General features: G+C 38.1%; 1 protein-coding gene across 1 annotated transcript in view; it reads left to right on the forward strand.

Annotated features, from left to right (window-relative positions):
* Nucleotides 1-22,567, forward strand: part of SPOCK1 (SPARC (osteonectin), cwcv and kazal like domains proteoglycan 1) — a 257,009-nt gene that overhangs the window by 132,401 nt on the left and 102,041 nt on the right. The window contains exon 4 of the mRNA XM_042881785.1: nt 11,136-11,250. Coding sequence (XP_042737719.1) covers nt 11,136-11,250 — 115 coding nt within the window. The remainder of the gene's footprint in view (nt 1-11,135; nt 11,251-22,567) is intronic.

Genomic DNA, 22,567 nt, shown 5'->3' on the forward strand with positions numbered 1-22,567 from the left:
AATAAACAGCAAATGCTTATCAAGAGGCATACTGACTTGTCTCGGAACGCAGTAATAAGAGTAGAATTTTGGCATTGTATGCATTTGCCAGAGAACGATAAAAAAGTTAAATGCAAAGTGTGTTGATTCAGTAGCAGCTCTGTGCAGGTGATGTGTTGTTGAAAATGAATGTTGAAGTCTCAAAACCAAGAAAGGAATGGTGGGCTGCGTGAATTAAAGGTTAATCACCAGTTCCCATACTTCTGCAGCAATTAAAGTGGAGCAAGAAAAAAACTTGTAGGAATAACACAATGGTTTGGGTCTTTTTCTTCTGTCCTTCTCTATGTGTTGATTTTCTGGGATGCACTAGTCCTACAGCTTCATATTTTGGATTGCTATCCTACCACAATCCACTTAAATTCCAGAGCTAATGCTTTAACTTGTCACCACTTTGTCTTGCAATGCATTTGACAGTGTGCTTTTCCACTTCTGAGGTTTGCTGCCTATTTTACCTTTTCGTTTCATTCTGTGCACAAAAGTCACCATAGTCTTATTGTTTAGAAATTCTCAGTCCCCACATTTCTGCCTTTGGCACAATCTCAGCTATTGCTGGTAAATAACCACAGAGCAGAGTTAATTCTCAAAAATGATTTTGTAGTACATGAATTTTCATCTTTATTTGTTTCACATTAGAGAATTCCTCTTGCAGTGTAGAGTGAGAAATTGTATTACATATTCATTGCTTTTTCATAAAACTGGTTTCTGTTAACTCATGCTAGACGAAGGAATTTTCTTTGCTGTGTTTATATTTATTGTACTTTAGAACCATCCAGGATAGGCATTTGTCTCTTCATTTATTTCCCATTCTATTCCCTTCTGGATATCAATTTATCTAAGCAATTGTCCATACAGGAGCTTGATCTTTTCCTACTCAGGTTATTCCTCTCAAAAGTAATAAAACATTACACAATCAACTACACTAGGCAGGCCCTAGATAATTTATATTGTTGTATTCTCTGCTGTGCAGATTGCTAGATGAAGTACCAACCACAAGCAGTATGAGCAGATTTCATTCTGCAGGCTTTTCATTTGATTGGCACGTGGCTAAAATGCCTATAACTTCCTAATTCTGGTGATTTATTCTCACAGTAAATACTATACCTCTAAACTTTTTCTATTTTTATCCCTAATCCAGGGATATTCTGCAGAACGTTGCTTGTCTTGCAAGGCTTTCCACTGTGGTATCAGGTTGACAGAGAGACAACTCCCATGTAATAGGACTGAAAACACTTTTCATAATGAAATTCATCTTTGAAAAATCTCTTGGTTTTGTGTTTGTTTTTCTCGGTGCACACTAAAACTAATATAATATGGAAACAAATCTTCCTGTGTTGATGTAGAAATGATGTTTTGCCCATGTTTCCATGGAGACAATCAGACTGTCATAAATGAACATGAAACGGCTTTTAGTTCTGCAGAATTCAGCTGCTTTAAAACGATACATTACAAATCAGTCATATTCTGTGATACCTTCCAAAAGTCCCCGGGTGATCTGTAAAGACAGGTGAGTATTGCTGTCCTCATTTTAAATGCTAGAAGAGAAAACAAAAGGCGACACAGAGAAGCTAACTCATTTGCCCCATGTCACAAAGAATCATAGAATGGCCTAGGCTGAAAAGGACCATAATGATCATCTAGCAACAAGAACACAACAATAAGTTGTCCTTTCCTTCTTGCCCAATGACTGGGCCATCAGCTGCACATGAGTTCATGTGCTAAGAACAGAGTGAAGTTGTCGTTCTTCCAGGACACACTGTTTTGAAGCGTGCTAACAGTATTGTACCTTATAAACACAAAATGCACTCCTGTGTTTTACATTCCATACTTGATGTTTGATGCCAAATTCTGTTTCACATGTCTTAGCATATAACCAGTGGAACACGTAGAGATTTTCTCATTTCCATGGCTGAACACATTATCCAGTACAGTGTTTAAATATGATTAAGTGAAGATAGCCAGGGTGTCTGGCTGGGAACTGCTGTACCTCATTTGCACTGACATTCTGTCTGTCGACAAACAGAGTGACCTTGTCAGATTTCCATATCCAGAATTCCCATTATGTGCCTACATCTCTATAACATCGTGTTAGGAAATAATTATAATTGTGCCTACTAGAATACTGATTCATAAAAGCAATCCTTTGATCCTTATTTTTTGTTATTTCCAGCAACATTCAGAATTTGCTTCTGCATTACATCTAAAAATAAACTCATTAACATATATGTTATTCATGAGATTTAATGACGTAAAATACATACTGAGCAATGATAAAATTTGATTGGTAGGAGATATTTTTCTAGAAAGAAGAGTTCTATATGCAGAGATATTTATTTCAATTATGTCCTTGGATTTTTTTCTACTCATATTTCACAGTATTACAATGCATTATAGTTTTTAATCAAAGTTGGAAGAGTTCAGTATCTCAGAAGCTATCTATCCAAATCAAATCCTGATATTTTTTCCCTATTATTTTATATTGCTTCACTTAAAGTATAGATTATGACTGCTGCAGAGCTGTTGAGGAAATGTTTTGTGAAACGATGCAACTTCTCCACCTGAACAAATCCAAATACTTGTTTGTATTCATCTGAAATGGGAAAGGTGTGTCTCTAACTATGCATGAATAATTCAAAATATTACTTTCAGAAGAAGGCATGAACTGTTTTATTTTCAGTTGGCCTTGGAGTGAAATAATTTGTATTAAATGAAATCATACTGAATAAATGATTTACTCCAGTGTAACTAAAAGCAAAAATGGTCTAGGTCAGTTTGTGGGATGAATTGTATCTGACATTTCAGAGTTACTGGGGGATTGTCAACTATACACATCTTAAATATCTTTTCTTTTTTTTTTTTTTGTAGTTTTCTATAGTTTTGGTTATTGTTATGAATTTTAAATCTTTACAGTTTATATTTTCAATATTTCCCCAGCAGCAATGAGAATTAATTCTTACTGACTTCTGGAGAGAAAGAAATGAAGTTGTGTTGTGGTACCAGGATCTGGAGATTGAGAATCACCCAATATCATGGGACCCATGCTTGATCACACATAGGGAAAATGCAGCCTCAGCATCACACAAAAGTAAAATATGACTTATAATTATTTCACAGCTAATGAGTTCTACCAGTGTGGATATCCATGTGCTTTTCCTCTCTTGGCCTCTCACTCATTTGCTAGAAAATTGAAAGTATGAGCAAGCATCTTTTGGTCCAGAAGGGGTACAGGTGTGCTTGGAGGCACCGAAGAGGAGGCAGACTCATTAGTAGCTTTCCTACAGAAACAGCTATGCCTGTTTTGGCAGAGCAATGGAAAGCTGGTAGGGTGGAGGTCATTTAGAGCGAGTAGCAGGATGCCTGGTTTTTGAGATGCTGGGCTGCATCATTATATGGTATCTTTGTAAAACAAGAACAGAGCTGAGGCTGACCAAAGGAAACAGCCATGCTTTTAATTCTGCTCCTATGCTGAGGTTCCATTATTATAGAACTGAGTCCTCCCTGCAAGGTGGAAGCAAAGGTTTTTCATTTTCTCATGTTCTACCAACTAAAGATTAGAACGATCTGAAGCTCCCCAGTGCTATCTCAGAAAGCTTGATGCTGCATCACTCCAGGGGCTCTTGGGACACTGAGACCAAATCCATAGATCTCCTGTCATTAAACATCTATGGAAGCTCCATGAGCCCCTGAGAATGGGGTTATTTTTGTACCCTTAATACTTCCTGGAATTAAAAATTGAATGGAACGTCTGACTGATGTCCTTCTGTCTGTGGTTTTTTTTAGGTTTGTTCTGCCTTCACTTTCTCCTTATGCAGAAACACAACTCTCATCTCTAACTCAGCCGAGCAAAAATCATCATACAGCCCAAGTGTTTGGAACATAGAGCAATGTTATGGCACTGAAGCCAGGTTATACTTTATTGAACCAGTGTGAGTGGTCTCTGCTTGCATGTTGGTTGAACTTGTGCCCTAGAGGCTGGAGAGTTTCTTGTACAAAGTGCACCCTGTGATAGCTGGAAAACAGAAGTACATAGTTGGATTTGACAGCTTCTTTTTTTTCCAGCAGACACATGCTGTTTTTTTTTTCAGATTCCAAAGGTGTTGGAAAGATAAATGTATTAGCTAAACATGCCTAAGTATGTGAAATATTAAGAACTTGTCCCAGTGTAGAGAAATATTTGAGATATATTTGCAGTATATTGAGATATAAATCATAACTATTCATTGCCAGAAATCAAACTAGGAGCTTCTTGTTTATGATTCTTTCGAAAACCGATTTTGGTCTTTTCTAGTCTTTACATGTGTCTTTACTAACTAAATACCTACATTGATGCTTGTGACTGATCATTATATCCACCAGTGGAAGCACATTTCTTGGCTTACACTTTTCTCTTTTTCATTCTTTTCTTCATGTATTTTCACAGCACCAGACTTCTGTATATTTTTCAAGGAAATTCGTACTTCTCAGGTTCTTATCTTTGCTTTGGAAAGGAAATCTGTAGACTCCTTTAGAGCACCTTTTCACCTGCACAGCCCTTGCAAATGTCAAAAGAAATTATATGTCAGTTACATAAGGGAAGATTTTTGGAAGTGCTCGTAAAAATGAAAACTGATGCTTTTGTCTGCTATCCCAACATCTTCAGCCTCTCCCATGTTAGGGTTCTCCAAGCCAAAGCTGTGCAAAAATACTGTGCAGTGACGACAGTTTAGGATGTTACTGTTTAACTGCCTGGAGAAATCTTATTTACTGAAAATAACTCATACATGTCTGAAACATGCAGGCCCATGGTAATTAATTTTCAACTGAATTGATTTATGTATGCAAATTGCTCTGAGTAATTACATGGAGAGAGAGCATGAAAGAGAGAAAGAGGGGCTTAAATATCTGAATGTTAATTGAAGACATGTTCTCCCCTAGAGGTGGAGGAGGGTTAACACCAGTTTTCTCTCTAATGAAGCACACTGATTTATGCCAAGATTTGCAGAAACAGAATTTAAAAATTGGTAATCACTTGCAATTGATAGGGGAGGGTTCATATTCTCTTATTAAGTAACACATTTTAAAACCAGAGTTATTACCAGTGGCAGTTCTGAGAAGTTACACTCAGCTCCAATAAACAAGGTAGTCTTAAGCAACTCAGTGTGGCCACTTCTGAACCTGTAAAATAGGAAAACATTATTTTCATGAGGTTATAGGCAGAAAAAAGCACAAGGTCATCATCTAATTTAAAGCTGAACAGAAGGTAAATCTATGGAACAGATGAAATGTTAAAATCAAGCCTTCTTTTAGCCATATGTTGGCTATCGTGTTGAAAACATGCTGATTTTCAAGCAAAAATCAAGGGCAAAGATTGGAGAGTTTTTTATTAATATGTGCTTAAGCTGGCTTCATGGCTTCTTATACGTTTGCTATAGGACAGTCTTCATGGAGAACAGAATAATTCCTGCAAGTCACTGCTTAGCTGCTTTGATTACATTTTCTCTTTGGTAGAGACAAAGTACTGATCTGAAACTTTTCCTCTTGGATCTGAAGTTCACCATTCACTTACTGTGTGTGTGGAGGAAGCTGGGTGAGGGTCAGCCTTCCTCCCCTTCCTCCCTGCCCACACCTGCTGTCCTCCACAGCTTTGTCACTGCCATGCCCTACCTGCTGTTTGCATACCTAGCTAGAATCAATTAATACATAACGACATTGGAATACACACCTATAATGTAACATCTCGTTTAATTGAGAGGCTTTGTTATATTATCAGTCTCTTTTGTCTTACAATATGCCCCAGGATCTCTGCATTGAAGACAGCAGGTCCCATTTTCCAGTTCATCGTACCTTTCTCAACAGATGTTCTTCTCATATACTGAGAATGGTTTCAAGGGGATTTCATAAAAGCAACTGCTTTTGACATTTCATTACGCAGAAGTATTTTTGTCATTGAGTGATGATAGTACTTATTGTTAGGCAGTCTTGAAAACAAACAAAAAACCCCAATATTTACATAATGCCATTTCTTTTTGATTGTGTAGTTTGTTTCAGCTCCACTAAACAGCCATGAGTTTCAAATTATTCTCTTCCCCCAAACAAATGGTCATAAAAACAAAATCAAGCTCATAAATCTTGCTGGGAACGAGTCATACAGTTTCTGCAGGATTGCACATCCATTGCTGTGACGCTCTGAGAGTATTTATTTGTTATCACCCTTTTAAAGTCAAATGAGTGAAAAATAAATTTATTGTGATTAACACGTGACCCACGGCTACAGCATAGCCTTAAACAGCAACTTCTCCCTGCACAGCCATTATCTGAACTACGGAGTTTCCTCTAAGTCATAAGTCTTCTTTTATAGTGGTAATATATACAGATATGAAATGCAATAGAAAAGTATCTCAAATGCTGTTGCTAGGTCTTTGTCCAACACTGATTTGTGTTGCTGACTCACAGCCTCAACTGGAGGGCACACAGAGGAGAAAGAAAAGTGTGTACAGTTCAGACACAAATGTCCTCTGGTCTCCTCTGTGGAAGCAGCGAGGAAAAGGATTTGGCATGCAACTGGTGTTCATAGTCCTTTCTGCATCGGGAAAAGCTGCCAGCGTGCCATTAGGAGGTTGTTAATGATCTGATGCAATCTTTGTGCTTATTTTTTCCCAATTATTCTAATATGTCTGTAATGGAACCAGAGAATTTTAACATAATTTGAAGAGATATCTCATGTTGCTTTGCATAATTAAAAGCTTAACTTAAAAAAAAGGAATGCAAATCTTCTGCCTCTTAATAGCAAGAATTCTGATTCGTGCATCTTGTATAAATAGGCCTGGCATAGGTTTGGGGTCACTGTATAGAGGTGAAAGCTTTTCCCTTGTGCACTGCCATCAGCTGACTTGTATAGCTACCAGACCAAGAAAGTACAGTTTTCCTACAAGTAGTTGTAACCATTGAAGTAAAAACTTCAGCCCATCTAAATATCTCTTCACTTCTGCCCTTCCAGATGGGAAGAGATTTCAGGGTTCAGGATACCAGGATGGAGAAGCTCCAGACAATAAATGTTGGTCATAGAAACATCTTGGCAATAGAAGTGATAAATAGTAAGACTTCTGAGCCAACATAAAAAGCCAGGAGTTTTCAGAGGATGAACAACTTCCAAAAATGTTCATACTGAGAGACATGCAGTACTGTGTTTCCCTGTGTTTCAGCCAGCTGTCCCCTGGGATGGATACATACCCTTGGAGATCAGGTGTGCAGGGATTTGGATAACATGGGAGAGATCAGGACAGGAAGTTATGGAGCCTGGACTCACAGAACGACAGAGGGACTGAGATGAGTTTCCATCTAAATGTTTGTGTTCACACAAAACCTTTAATTCCAATTCTGTTTGAACACATATCTCACCCCCAGAAAATTTGGACCAATCCTCAGCCACCATTAGGTCACATTAACTAACCAAGTTACCTTCTCCTGCAGTCTCAGCATAAAGGAAAACATTCACATAGTGCAAGTAGACCTAAGGTGTTTTTGTTATTCTTGCCCACAAACCTGAGTAACTTCATGTGGACTCTAACATAGAAAAGGGATGGGTGTGATTTTTAAAGCTGATAAAATAACATCTATAAAACAACTTAACTTTCATTTTCTCCTCCTTGCTCATCTTTCCACTTTCATTTTTTTATTTCTACTTTTGTCTCTTCATTTTCAAAAACTTTGTACTCATTGCTTTAGGACACAAAGAACTGTGATGACAAATATGGTTGTTATGTTTCATCTTATTCCCAAGGGTCTTTTCTTCTGTAGATGATGAGCATCTGCTCCTAGTCATGTAGAAATCTGATTAACAAGGCATGATCTTTGATTAGCATATTTCAGAAATTGCTTCTTATTAAGACTTCTCTCCTTAGGGCTTGTCTGGCTAAGCAGTACAACAACCTTCTAAACTTATTTAACATGTTGAGAAACTTGGCAGACATATAAATCCCTTTTTTGACCTTTTATATTCAAATAGGTCATACATTCTGCTTAAAAAAAATATATCAAAAAATAATAATCTAGATTGTGGGGGTTGTCTGCTGTCTTCTGACAAAGTCCACAGTTCTGTTTGCATTTAATAAACTTGTTTGAACTGGTTGCTTATAAAAAATGATTAATTGCACTTTCACAGTCTGTTCCATTTAAGGATCTCCATGAGATTATCCATCAGGAATGAAATAATTCATCCAACGAGTGCTTATTAAAAGCCTTATGTATCACTATTGCCATTATTATTATTCTTATTTTCATATTTTAGAAGCAAGAAAGCAAGACACTGAGGTTGAGAGTTCTTAGGCCTGATTTCAAAGGAAACAGCTACTAGTGTTTCCAACCACATCCTTTACCATTGCTGTTCTTCAAACAACATTTGTCCTTTTGAGTGGGACCATTTTTTTATTTCCAAACCAGCTTTTCAAGGTTAGGATGAAAACAAGCATACCTATCCTGTCTGCACCGTGGGTGTGACTTGTAGGACTGCAGCACTGACGCAGTGTTTTTCATCTAGGATGTGTCTCCAGCAAAAGCAGACAACGTTCATGTGTGTTAATACAGAGTGGCTAGACCAGACCAGTGGCTAACCAAGTTCTGCTCGTTAATGCTTTTCTTACAGATATCTGCCTCAGACTTTGTTTCAGTCTCTGGTGAGAGCTGAAGAAAAAGGATTAAGGACGTTATGTCTCACCCACTGCTTTTCTGGGGATGTAATGAGCAGCGGATGGGGGCTGGTGAGCTGGGACCAGAATCACTGCTTCTCCTCACGTGCCACTGTTACAAAAGACACCAGAAACCAAAAGCAAAGCACCCCTGAATTTTCAGTCTCTGGTCTCTTAGTTGGACAGACAGGCTTCTCAAACACTCTCTGTGTATTTTCCTCATAGCAACTCTTTGGGTGTTGTTGATGGGTTGCTTGTGGTACAGGACACAGATGGTCTGTTCTCCTTCCTTGCTCACTTTTCTATCAATTTTGATGACTTTTTTTTTTTTTTTTAAGGGAGAAAAAGAAGCTTTTAACACTTTTGTTTTTGCAATTTCCCCGTGCCTTTCACCAAAATAAATACACGTACACTGGTGATGCTCAACTGCCCATTGAAAATGTGTGATGGGTGCTAATGTGGTAAGAGTTTGTAGCTACTGCTGTTTAAACCAGCAGAACAGCTGCAAGGCTTCAGCACTGCAAGAGAAACAGAAGTGTTATCTGCTTGTTGGGTATATATTTACTGTCACATAAAGAAATCTGGTGCTTAGCAAACCGTAACTTCTTGTACTTCAAGTAGTATCATTTGAAAGTTTCTCTGAGCTTCATGAGTCACCATAACTTGCAGTAAGATCTTTACATCGTTCCAAAAATGAAACTGAGTTACCCAATTCAAAAAATGACCCATCACTGTGGGATGGAAAGGGGGAAGGAAAATGGATTTTAAAGACACCTTCCAGATGAACAGAAAGTTGAGTCTATGGCAAAATAATATCCAAAAAAAGCTTATTTAAAAATCACTTCAGGGTGAAATTCCTGCATACGGCTGTGACTTCCCTTCTGAGTATTCACATAACCATTTTTGGAATATTTGTAATTCTTCCTGGCAGATACAACTTATTGCTGGTCTTTAGAAGCATCCTTTTGTTAGAGAATAAATTTAGATAGATAGCCTTTCAAATAGAACTTGATTGCAGAAAAGTATTTATAAGAGATTTTCCCTGGTGGGATCAGCGCTGTAATTGAAGTGGTATCCAGTACAGCACTGTATCACTTCTCTTTTTTCATTTGAAAGATTACCAAATCAGCACTCACTTAAGGCAGCAGTCTATAGAAAGTTGGCAGGAGCAGCTTGGTTTGCACGTAGACAGGGCAGCAAATACTGTCTGCCCTATTGAGCTTCTGTTGGGCCCAGAAGAATGCTACAGGGCTGCTCCTCATGCACCAGCATCCCCCCTCTGCAAAGGAGCAGCTCCTGCCTCCACTGATTCCAGCTCTCTCACTGTGAGCACTAAACAGGATAATCCTAAAACAAATCCTAATTTTACCACCTGAGTCCTCTGATACATGCTTAATACCTTCACTTACAAGAGCAGAGGGAAAGCATGTGTGCAGCTCTAGCAAGACTCAGTGTAACACACCACATTCTAATTTCTTCATTACTGTTAAGAGTGATTTTTGTGCACAGAGAAACAAATAAAGAAGTCCTCGGAATCTCACTGCCTCTTTTCAGAGAGTGTTCACTGTATTCAGGGGGATTTGGTTCATTGCCCTAAATGGGAATTCTTGCAGGAACCTCTCACTGAAACATGGCAGTGGGTTGCTGTGATCTTTCAATCTTCAAATAAGCTTTTCACATGAGCAGTGTGTGCGCACATGTAGGTGTTTGTGTTCATCCTTGTGTTCTATCCGAGTGCCAGTTTGGGTAATTAGTTTGTATCTGCAGTCCTTTAAACCTGTTTTGCATTGTCATTAGGGTACAGCATTATTCACTCCTTCAGGTCCACACTGGACAAAGAGACAAAGCAGCAGTGATTGATCCTCGAGGAATAAAGGCTTCAGACCAAAGCTGGAGAGCAACCACCAAGTGGTGGAGCATTGGGTAATGAAGGATGGAGAATAGGGAGCAACTTTGGAGGAAGAATTTTCCTTAGGGAGCATGAACAAAGACAACAACTTGGACATATTTACTCTGAAGTCGTAACTCATCACGCTCACTAATCCCACTTCCAGCAGAACTGTTGCTGATAACAGTTGTATGAAAGTCCAGGATAATGTTATTGGTATTATTGTTACTTGTGGCTTTCTATTCCATCATAACCTTTCTATGAAATAAAGAGCATAACAGAAGATTATTATACCAGAGCTTTTTCCTGAAGTACAATGTCTAATATTATTTTTAATGCCAAGTTATTATCAGAACACTATTCAGTAATAAGAATCTTTAAGTATTCCCTCTATACTTCCACTTACACATCTCCATTTACCTTACAGTCTGCAGACAATGGCACATACTGCAAAGTGGCTGAGTATTTCCTCAGGACACTTGTAATCTGTCAGCCACAAGGTAACTTCGTATGTACTTCTAACTTTTTTCCTCTATGTTTTTTTGTAGCTCTTGATCCATCCAAAGATCCGTGTTTGAAGGTGAAGTGCAGCCCACATAAAGTGTGTGTCACTCATGACTATGAAACTGCCACTTGTGTAAGCCGCAAGCAGCTGGTACACAGGTAAGGGAACTACATTGTTTGATGGTTTTATGGCTTCAGATGCCCAGAATGATGGGAACAAGCAAAATGAGAAGCAATTAAAAAGAGATTACTACAGATGAACTTAAAAAAAAAAAAAAAAAAATCAAGCTTCAGCTTATATTTGGTAAGGAACCAAAAAATGATGGAACTTTGCAGAGTATTTCCCTGGGAAGTCACGTAATTACAGAAAGCTCCACACTGTATTGTTGAATGACTGAATTGAGAGCAAATGGAATAATTTAATATGTTAAGAGCTTTGGCCAGTATGTTCATATTAGACCACAGAACTTCACTGAGAGAAGATACAAATAAAGATAAGCCTACCAAGGATAAGTTGAAATATGCTACAATCGAGAATGAAGGATATTATAAAGAAATTCAGAGGAAACAAATTAACATTGCCTTTCATTGGAAGTAGAACAAGCTATAGGGAAACTGGGCTTGAGTATCTCCAGAGTCAGTCCAAGAGCCAGAAAAACTGAGAAATAAACCCTCTCTCTTGCCAACAGCTGTCAAATAAAATCTGTACTGCTGTAATGAGCAAATGTGATTGGTTTGTCTGTATATTAAGACAAATACATTGTGTTGCTTTCAGTGCGTTTGAGTAAATAATTTGAAAACTTATCTCCAATTTCTTTTCCTATTTAGAAGGAAAACAAAAATTTTCCTGTAACAACTCATATCCCTAAATGTCATTGCCAGTGAAGGCTGCAGTTCCATAACTCTTCAAGCAGAACTAAATTCAGGATGATCTGATTCCCCTCTGCCAGTACTACGTCTCATCTTATCTCACTATGCTTTGTTGAGGAAGCTAATCCAGTGGAAAAAATATATATATGTTATCTTAGATTCACAAAACAAAGTTAATGGTGTAATGTACATGAGGCAGTACATTTAATCTTCAGTTTTCCATATGTGATGAATTCCTGAAGGATTTTAGGGGTACTGTTGTGTCAAAGCTTACATTCTGGTGACATTTTTGGCATTATGTAGCTTACATTTTTGAGTTGAGATGGATTTGTGGCACCTGCATTAGATAGGCGTCATCATGATATACAGATATAAATGTTGAGCAAGATGCTTTCTGAGCTATTTTCAGTGTGTCCCAGAAGTGGTCAAAATGGTGCACAGCAATGGTATAGAGGAGGAGCTGAATATCCCTCTTTTCTAGAAACCAGGCTATGTTTCATGTGATCTCTCTATGATTCCTCCGCTGCCTGCAGCTATTTCAGATAACCTTTGAGTAGCTCTGTGTCCATGGAGATGAATAAAAAACTCTCGAGAACTTACTTTGAAAATTCTCCAAACAATTTCCAGCAAGTTTTGTAGAACGGAAAGAACTACTGCTGAAGTGTGATAGTGGCACATATGCTCCAAGTGTTTAAGTGCTTTTATTCTCAAAATACCCAGCCACCATTGCCTCAAGGGGTTGACACGTCAATGAGGTACATAACCAGGCCAAATTCCCTGCTATCTAACTCAGTGGAGTGACACCACTGAAGATTTTCATCTTCAGTCCCACAACTTTGTGTTCTTTATTCAGTGCGTGACCTGAATTCTGCTGTACATCTGTCTCCAGTCATATTAAAAGATGTGTTAATCAGGAATAAATGCATTTAAAAGGTGGAGTTGCACCTATTTGAAATCAGCAAATGCCTGAATATATTAGCATGGGCACACGTGTACTAAGAGCCACCAAATAACAGAGCACCATTGTGATTGCTTTGCCCATCCACTGAGCATTTGGGTGTGCACAGAAGGATTTTCCATTTCATGCATCATTATCAACTTGCTGTAGTGGCTTTACAAAGCATGTAGGCTCAGCAAAAAGCAATCATGAGAGCAACATCTTGCATTATTGCTGAGGCATCCAGACAGAACTCCACTGATTTGCATCACCTGATTACCTGGCCCACTGAATAGTTGCAGCCCAAGGAAACTGCATTTTTCCAGGCATAAGGCAGCTAACTTTGAAATCACCAGTGACAACACAATGTTATTGCTGTTTTATTTCCTTTTTGCTAGAATACGCACTTTTTTAAACTACTTCAGGAATAATAGTGTATTAGATAATAGTGTAAAAAATTGAGTTAAATGGAAACTTGTTATTGTGTACTGAGACCCTGGCTGCATGATGGCTAACTCAGTCCATAGGGCTTTAGGGCATAGCTCACTGCATCTGGCAGCACAAATATCATGTATTTCACTAACAGAGCTGAGATTTTGATGCCACAGAAATTGGACCTACTGGCCCTGCAGGTTGGAACATAGGATGGGTCCATAGAGAGCAGCTCAGTGCAGGTGGATTGGGGTGGCTCTGCCCCAGAGGTGCCCCAGAAGTTATCAAGGAGCCCCAAACGCTGTCTGAACCCTCCTGGGCAGCCTCCTCCTTTCCTCCCAGCCACATGCACAGCCTTGCTGCTCAAAGACTGGGAAGAAGGCATTTTGAGAGGTATTTCAGACAGATAATAGAGTTTTGACAGGCATTTACAGTACAAATTGGTGATGTCATTTAGAGAAAAGGCAAAGAAGATAAATTTGAAGGAATTCTCTTATACTGCTTAATAACCCTTGGACTAATGATAGAGCTTTTCTAAATCTTTTGTGTGGATTAACACTCCTTTCAGTTTGGACATGATCTATGAGGAACAGTCTTTATTAGTCCAGTTTTGCATATAATGCAGTAGTTAATATCTCTCAAAGATCTGTCATGCATTTGCAGTCTGGTAAACCTTCATGCCATTCGTCTCAGCTGGCTTTGCTAGTATAGCTGCCATTGAGGAGAGATGGCATTCTTGGGTTTTTTTTGGAAAGGAGTGAGCAGAGATGAAAACCAGTGGCCATATTAACATGGCCAGGGCTTACCGTGTTGTTCAGTCCATTTAGCTGGCAATCAGCAATTAGTTATGGCTGTAGTCACTCACAGAGCTAATCATGCAACATTGCTGCTTCTCTGCTGTGACTTAGAAATGCAGCTATTTACTCAGTGTTTCCTCAGTCCTTTCGTGCCACTGCTGCTGACAAAAGAGGCCAATATCGAGTTGGTTTTTTTTTTAAGATCTGGAGAAGCTCCCAGATAAAACATCTGTTCTTCTAAATTTCACATCAAAGCCTTGTTCTGACCAACACATCAATGTTGGCAGCTTCACTCAGTCGCAGTGAGCAGGCAAATATCCCTGTCTTTCCGCACAATACCTGCCATTGGTACTCCATTTCTGGCCCTGTCAAAAACAAGTCCAGCAGAAGATCCTCGTATATGAAACTGAGCATGCTTTACTTCTGCTGCTCTGTGTGCTAATTATGCTTCAGGTTGTATCCAATTCAGAAGGGAAGAAAATTAGTAATTGTAGGAATGTCAGTGACCCATCTGCATTTACAAACTGCTTGGGAATATTGCAGAAAAAATCTTTGCCCCACAACAAATGCACTTTTAGGTGTTTCTTGGAAAGTTGTGCACATGTGCAGGAATTTTAAGCAGCCCTATTCCTTGATGTCCCTATGCTAGACCAACAGTTGCCCTTTAAAATGCGCTAAATGGAGCCTATAAACCCTGACCCTGCTTTTTGATCTGCTCTCTGACTTATGCTTGCCTGTATTTTCTCTTGCTTTCATGCTCTGCCAGCACTGCTAGATGCTAACGAGGTGCTGGCACAACACCAAGTGCTCCTCTGGGGCTGATGTCTTCCTGCACTGCAAACCTGACTCCCACATTGCCAGTGGCCTGACCGAAGGGAGGGAGGGCTTGTTCCTAAGCTCGTGGCATTTAGTGCTGAATGATTTATGTGGTAATGTGTATCAAAGCCTGAATGCATGAGCAATCCATATGATATGATGTGCTATAACAGAATCAGACCTGGGAGATGATTAATTAGCTCTGGATCTACTAATAACCACTTTGTTGCCTGTTTAGCCTTGCTGTGATTACAGGTTGTTTTTTGTTGTTGCTGTTTTTTTCTCTTTTCATTTTCATGCTGATTCAGAAAATAATTGTTGTTCATTCGTGATTTAAGTACAGCTTGGGAAAAAAAAAGCATTTCACAAAGGGCATCTCAAAGTGTAACACAGTTCACATTCCTACTGATATGTTTGTGCTAATAGTAAGGTTTTACTGGGTGTTTTCTCAAACTGTAGGACAGAGAACTCAGACAATAATAGGGCAGAACTATTCTGCAGTTTGTTCATGATTATTTGGCTTTCCATTTCTCCACTGGAGGCTATTCAATTAGATTTTCTAATAAGCTTTTATGACTTCGAAATGTTCTGAAAGCAAAGTATAACTATTTCCAACTACTTTGCACAACACTACTTTTCTTTCAGTTTATGCTGAAGTGGGCCAGGATGTGTCTTGCTAATAAACCCCATTCTCCCCTATTTGGTTGAAATCTTGGCACTTCTTACTAAACTGGCAGATGCCAGACAGTCAAAATTATGCATAAAGTTTAGAAATTTTGCCATACCAATACTGTTCTTTCAATTAATACTAAACCTTAACTGATGAAAAATACAGTTATTTTCAGAGTCTCTGCAGTAGGACACAATGCACTCGTCCATTTTGGGTAGGTGCTGTGCCAAAAGATGTGTTCTGGGACACTGAGTCCTGCCTGGAGAATCAAGGCTCCTCCATGAGCAATCCGTAACTTTAACAATGAGACGTGGGACTCCTCACGTAATTCAAGATAATACTTCTCAGTGATAAGATCATTATGAGGATTAAGTAATAAAGGTATGCACTGGACACAGAAAACTAAAATATCCAAATTATTGTTCATATCCCCAAAGCTGTTGGGATTTTTTTTTAAGTTTTGGGGTGAATTCACAGTTGTGGTTTTCTTGTGAGCACCGAATAGACTCTTGTTGATTAACATTTTCAGAACGAATAGAAGACAACTGCTTAGTCCAGAGTGGAAATAAAAGCACTTGACTGTTCTTTTAGAAAAAATAGAACAAATTATTCCAAATTTGTTGGGTTTTGTTCCCATGTAGCAATGCAACAATATTTACTTCTGTCTGCAAACTGCTTTGGAGTCATTAAATTTAATTTTCCCTGAAAAAAATGTTTTCATGCAAGACATTTTAACATTTTATCCACCTTTAATGCTGCACATTGGTTTTTCTAATCTACTAGTATAGATTTTTGCCTCAGAAGGAAGCATAGAAATATTTGATTAAACACACACTCATAAAAACCAACATATTGCATTAGGTTTCTTTCAACAAATATATTGTAGTGGGGAAAATGCCAAAATTTAGTCTTTGTATTCCAACGGTACCTCTGACAGAGTCTTGGAGAATTCATTTAATCCTCTATCAATATGAATTCTGGAGATGAACAGAATGCAGAAAGTGATTGGGGGGGGGGGGTCTTTTTTTTTTCCCCCTTCTTTTCTGTAATTTACAAATTATTTTGCATTACTCTGTGAAATCTTTTCTTCTTTCTAATATCTAATCACTCACGGTACATTGCACGGTTTAACTGCAGCTCATGGTGTTTATCCAAAAAAATAAATGAGAATCCAGGAAAATCAAAAGAGAATGGAGCCTTTGAGGTCAGAGCAAAGTACATCTCCTAATGTGATGTGCCAGTGATGTGTACAAGTCTTTGGTGAAAATTTGAAAGCTTTGTAAAATATTTCATCTCTGGACCACCTGTCATCACAGGCATGCTTCTGCAACAGACTGAAGACCTTGGGTTTTGCAGCAGAGGAGTTACAGATGTGTGAAAATCAAGAATGTTGTTTTTTTCTTATGTGGGCTATGTTGCCCATTAATAGGACAGAAAGCACATGGTATGATGCACCATCAATCTACCAATGCTCAAGGGAATCGCTGAATATTAAGGGATAACAGCGTAAGAGCCTGAGACTATCCTTTATCCCCTATTACAGTTATTATTTTCTTTATTTGTATTGTGAAAATTTTGATTTAAGTATGAACTCCTAGAGGTCAACAGCTTTTCCTCCTAGACAGTCTCTAACAACCTGGGATCCAGTCCAAGAACGCTTAAATATTGGCACAGCGCTCACTAGTTTTAAAAGCACATATTACTCTACTAAACAGGATAATCTGTAAAGTGTAGGTCTCATTCTGCAAGCGGTCCATTTCTCAGTTTCAGCTGTGCCTAGGATAGATTACGTTTAACTAAAGAGTCTGTAGGGAGTCTGTGGAGAGACTAGCTTTCATCAGTCAAGATGAAAACTCCCTCCTGAATCGTGAGGCTAACTGCCTTGCTGCCAGCAGTTCCTGTACAAAGCTCCTCCAGGTTATTATTTTCTGGAGGAAGCTGTCCATGACCTCTCCTTTCAACAGAGAAGACTTCGTGTACCTATTTGGCTGTTTTCTGACTTTCTCCAGCTCAGCACTGTTAAGTTTGGACTATTTCAACACATGTAAGTAAAGGTAAGACCTTTGAACATCAGCCAGTGTTTGGAAGAAGTGGCTACATGTAGAGACCTCCACTTCTCTTGTCTTTAAGTATTGCATTCATCTTTAAAGCTGCAGTCAAATACTGACAGACCCAAGCATTTTCCTTGTTTTGCATTATGCATTTTGATGTTTCAATGCACTTTCAGACATTCACAGAAAATTGCAAATTTACTGAAGTATGTTCAGGCAGAGCAGATATCTCCTGTGGAAATCGTTCAACATCTAACAAGAGGATTGTCACCAACAGCCTTTCTGCATCACAAAGCCAATTAGCCCTTCTGTACTTCTCTTCCCAGAACAGTTAACTCATTGCTGGTCATGCTTTATCAGCTTTAGAGCTCATTAGAGTAGTGCAAGGTGACTGTCTCCTATTGGACATGAGGAATTTTTGAAATACAAGATTGCACTCAGCTCTTAAAATGGCTTTTAGAGAGCGTAGACCTCATCACTGTCATCTTTGGCAATGGAAATAGATGAACTTGTTCCTGCTATCAGCAGGGGTTTTACTTTTTTCATTCACAGTCACCGAGCACATGGCTGTTGAGGTGGATGTCTTACTGCTAGAGTCATTGTCTTTGACTCTTCAACTCCTGTCATACTGTGCTCTGCTTTACCACGAGGATGCTGCAAGTACAAGAGGAAATACAAGGGTCATTGAGACATTCTCCTGCTGCGTAGCTCCTTTTAGAACGATATCAGAGTGCTCATTAAAAAACAGACCAGTACCTCTGGATACCTCTGCTATCATCAGAAAGTTATTACACCGAGCAGAACTAGAAATAACCAATTACCTTTCAAACTTTAATTAACATTTGTAAATATTTTATTTTGTGCAGTCAAAGGCAATGTTATTGGATGGATTGAATATTGCTTTCTGATATTCCTCCTCATAATAGTTCCTTTCAGCAGTATATAAAGACGCACCAGAGTGACTTCTTGGTTCATTAAGTTCAATCCCTTTGCAGAGGTATCATATAAACTTTTTCATTAGCCTACTGAGTTCTATCTTAAGATGAAAAGATTTACTGCCCCTCTACACCAGCAGGAAGAATCCTTAGCATCAGTCCTCTGATCAGACATCTGCTAATTTTATTCCTAAATTTATTCACAGCCAGCTAAAATTTCTGGAGTTTTCCTAAGTGGTTCCTCAGTATTTATTTTGAAATAATCATCTTTGCTGGTTTTGCTAGACTAAGCAAATGTTCTTTCTTTTTGCTCCTCATAAAGAGAGTTTCCTTATGACTGTTTTCCTCCATAACAGAGCTAATTGGGTTTGACTGCTGAGTTCAGTAAAGAAATAAAACCCAAAATTATCACTTCATCATCTTGATATTTAAAGTCTTTACACATCTTTAGATGTAATATTCCCTCTGAGTTACTGATTATTGAGACTTTATTCTTAATTTCTTAAATCAATCTCCTCTTTAACTGCCTGTTCCATCCATTCCCTGCTTTAAGTCTCCTTCTGTGGTCCATGTACCATATCTGCAGTTTGAAAGTCCATATTGCATTTGGGCTTTCCACTGAGCATTTTGAATAATAATTCTGGCTTTCATGTTCTGTGTATCTCTGGATGGATATTCAGTGCAGAGTTGTGTAAATTTATGTTGAATTTGCTCTTTCCAGGATTTCTACATAGCATTTTGCATTTGTTTCACCCCGAATAGAAACATTACGTTTAAGTTAAACTAAAATAAATTTCTTAAGCTCCTCTCTATTATTCCTTTGCTATCCATGAAGTTTGTACTTTGGTGGAACCTAGAATTTTCAGTACTGAGATCATAACTTCATCTCCCCCATTATTAGAGAGGAAACTGCAGAAGCAGTGAAGGCATCCAGGAGATCTCCAAACCCAGTATGTTTCCCTTATTGCTGACTGAGGCTTGTATTTAACCTGATCTTTATGAAGTTCATTTCTAAAGAAATCTTATTAAGAGAAGAATGGTTGTAATCCCATGTTTTTCTGCTAATGGCTGTTACTCTGTTAAAAAAATAAAAATAAAAATTGAGTAAAATCCTGTGCTTACTGAATTCATTGGAAATCTTTCATTGACTTTAAAGAGCCCAACACAAATCCAGATGCTTTAACTCCACAACACTACTGGTCCAAATTTATTTCCTTCTAAGAGATTTGGAGATAAGATAGAATGTTTTTGTCACTGGCTGTATTGTACTTTGAGATAAATTAATCTTGATGCCACTTGCTGCAGGATCGTTCTTACTGAAGTGACTTTCTCTACATCCAATACCCACCCAAATTTTCTCTATAAACACATATTATTTTTGCATCATAACAAAAGGAGGGTGGGGAGGGAACTGGCATTAAGAGGTTATATCTAATTAAGCATTCCATTTAAACTATGTATAAAATTCAGTATTTAGAGCTCTGAGATCTACTATGAAACTTAAGTGTGTGAGGGCGTAAAAGGCCTGTCTGCAAGTGAACATGGGAATACACGTTTGTGCAGCAGACTAATAGAGAACAAAGTTATCAGGAAAACTCAAATATATGAAGGATAAAATAAGGGCAATACAGTATTTTTCTTTAAAAGTTTTACTGTCTCATTGGGTTATTTTGTTGGCTGCAGAATTGGTTATATACAATCCTCTTGATGCAGCTTGTCAAGAGTTAGCATCCAAAGCTAATCTAGCCTCCAAATGCTCTTGTTTCCCATGAAGACTTCTTAAAATCTCAGGCTCCAACCAAGCTTTTCTAAAAGTTCAGTCTGTGCTGTCTGTTAGTTATCTGGAGGAAGGTTGAGTTTAAAGCTCCATCACCTCCCCATGGCATTTGTTTACGACTGACCTGGACTGTCAACTATATATAGCATAAGAGATGTTGGCTCTTTTGTCTGGAAAGCTCCTTATGCAGTCTAGAGTGACTAAGAAATGAAAACAGTAGTTGTATAAATGTCATCTGCTTGGCAAATGTCAAGAGATTTGCCAACACGTGAATAATGAGCAAACAAATACAGTTTGGTGGGACTCACTGCCTATATGTGTATCCTGGCTCCGTAAGAAAATAATAGCTTTGAATATGGAGTAGCTGGGAAGTTCTTGGATTTTCAATACTTATTCAAACAACTGTAAAATATCTTCATTATCATCACTATCATTAAAATGCAAACAGGAAGCTATCTGTATTCAGCTGTGGGACACAAAAGGATGGCTGTACAAGCTTTCAGCATACCTTTCAGCAGTACCATATTTGACCACTGACCCTGTAGACCTTGTAGGTTTCAATTTACCTTGAGCTGCAGGCTGACTTTCTCTATGACTACATGAATCCTCAAAGGACCTGGATTCCGTAGTCTTTCTTGGTTTACCGCAGCCCAGAATATTAAGTTTATCTTTTCCCCAGTAGTTCATATTTCTTCACTTAATCTCTCTCTATTTTCTATATGCTAAAAATCTTAACCATAGAATTGCTGGAAGCAAGTCTGCAATACTTCATGAATTTGTATAGCTTTACTCTTTCTCCCTGTCTTAAATCTGTTGAGTTCTCCAGTGAGTCAGAAATTATTATTTAATGTTTACAAATGACCTCCAATGCTCTGAAAATTATTCTGTATTTATATTGTAATCTGTTTACTGGAGATTCTAAATTTATTGCTGGTTTTTCTGTAGAAGCCCCAGGACATGAATGTGTTCCACAGAAAAGTCTTTTTAGTGCTAAAAAAAGGCATGTTTTTGTAAGATTGGGACTATTTGCAGCAAAAGAGTTTTATTAAAGCTTTTCTTCAATTTCCAACATGCCATTATATTGGAAAATGTATTAAATGTACTGCATTTTAAAATCTTCCTTTTGATAAATGGTTTTATATATCCAATTGCAGTGAATATTACAAACAATATATTTTGTATGAAGTTCTCAAATTAGATCTTAAAGAATGCTGCACTTCATTTGATGCTGGTCAATGTGCTGCTTTATACAATCGTATTTTAAATATGATGCAGACTTAACTTTTAAACTTACCAAACACTGATCTTTACTGCTCATAAAACTTCTGTATTTTACCATTACACTTCGGAGATTTTCCAATTATTATTTTAGAGCCTTTCAATAGTAGTGAAAGATAGTGTTATCAACAGGCTAAATTTCTAATGACTTAGGTTCAGACTTTTTTCATGCTTCTCACAGTGCAGTTCATGGCTTTCCACGCTGTCAGGAAGGAAAACAGCCCATCTAAAGGTGGATGTGGTTTTCAGCAGAGATCTGCTGAATTTCCCATCTTATTCAATGCCTACGATCCTCCATCATATCGGGCAAAGAATCTCCCTAGGAAAAATGATCGAGTCACAGCCATGGCCACCCTAGGCCATGGCCAAGGAATTCATCAGCAAGTATTTTGGCTTTCATTTTTGAGTCAGAGATTGCTTCAAACTACTGCTAAAACCTTTCCCACGTTGGTTTGCGATAGATAAGCAATGAAGCCATGGGTGACAGCTTATTCAAGAAGGTAAAAAAAGGTGGACTCACCCTTTCAAAGCCATGCAGTTCAGTCTGATAGCTTACTTTGGAAAGAAACTTGTGAAAACAGTTAAAAAGAAGCTTCTTGCATCATTCATTTTCTTATTTGGTACAAGTTACGTTATCAAAATTAACTTTTAATCTATTACATCCTGCTTCTTTAATATTTCAATTTCCATCACTCTCCTTTCATTTATAAGCTTATGATCGCCTTCTTAGAGCTCTGCCAGAACTCATCAAGAGCTCAACCTACAGATTTTCAATTTAGTCATTTCACGTCAGATTAATTCAACCAGTGAACCATGACTGACATTATTTATGGACATGAGCCACCGAACTACAATCTCTTTAAAGCTCTGTACAGTGAGAGTACTAATGATGCTGGAAATCAACCCAAAATGT

Source organism: Lagopus leucura, unplaced genomic scaffold, assembly GCF_019238085.1.
Source record: "Lagopus leucura isolate 7727_CA_CO unplaced genomic scaffold, USGS_WTPT01 Super-Scaffold_100030, whole genome shotgun sequence".
NCBI lineage: Eukaryota > Metazoa > Chordata > Aves > Galliformes > Phasianidae > Lagopus > Lagopus leucura.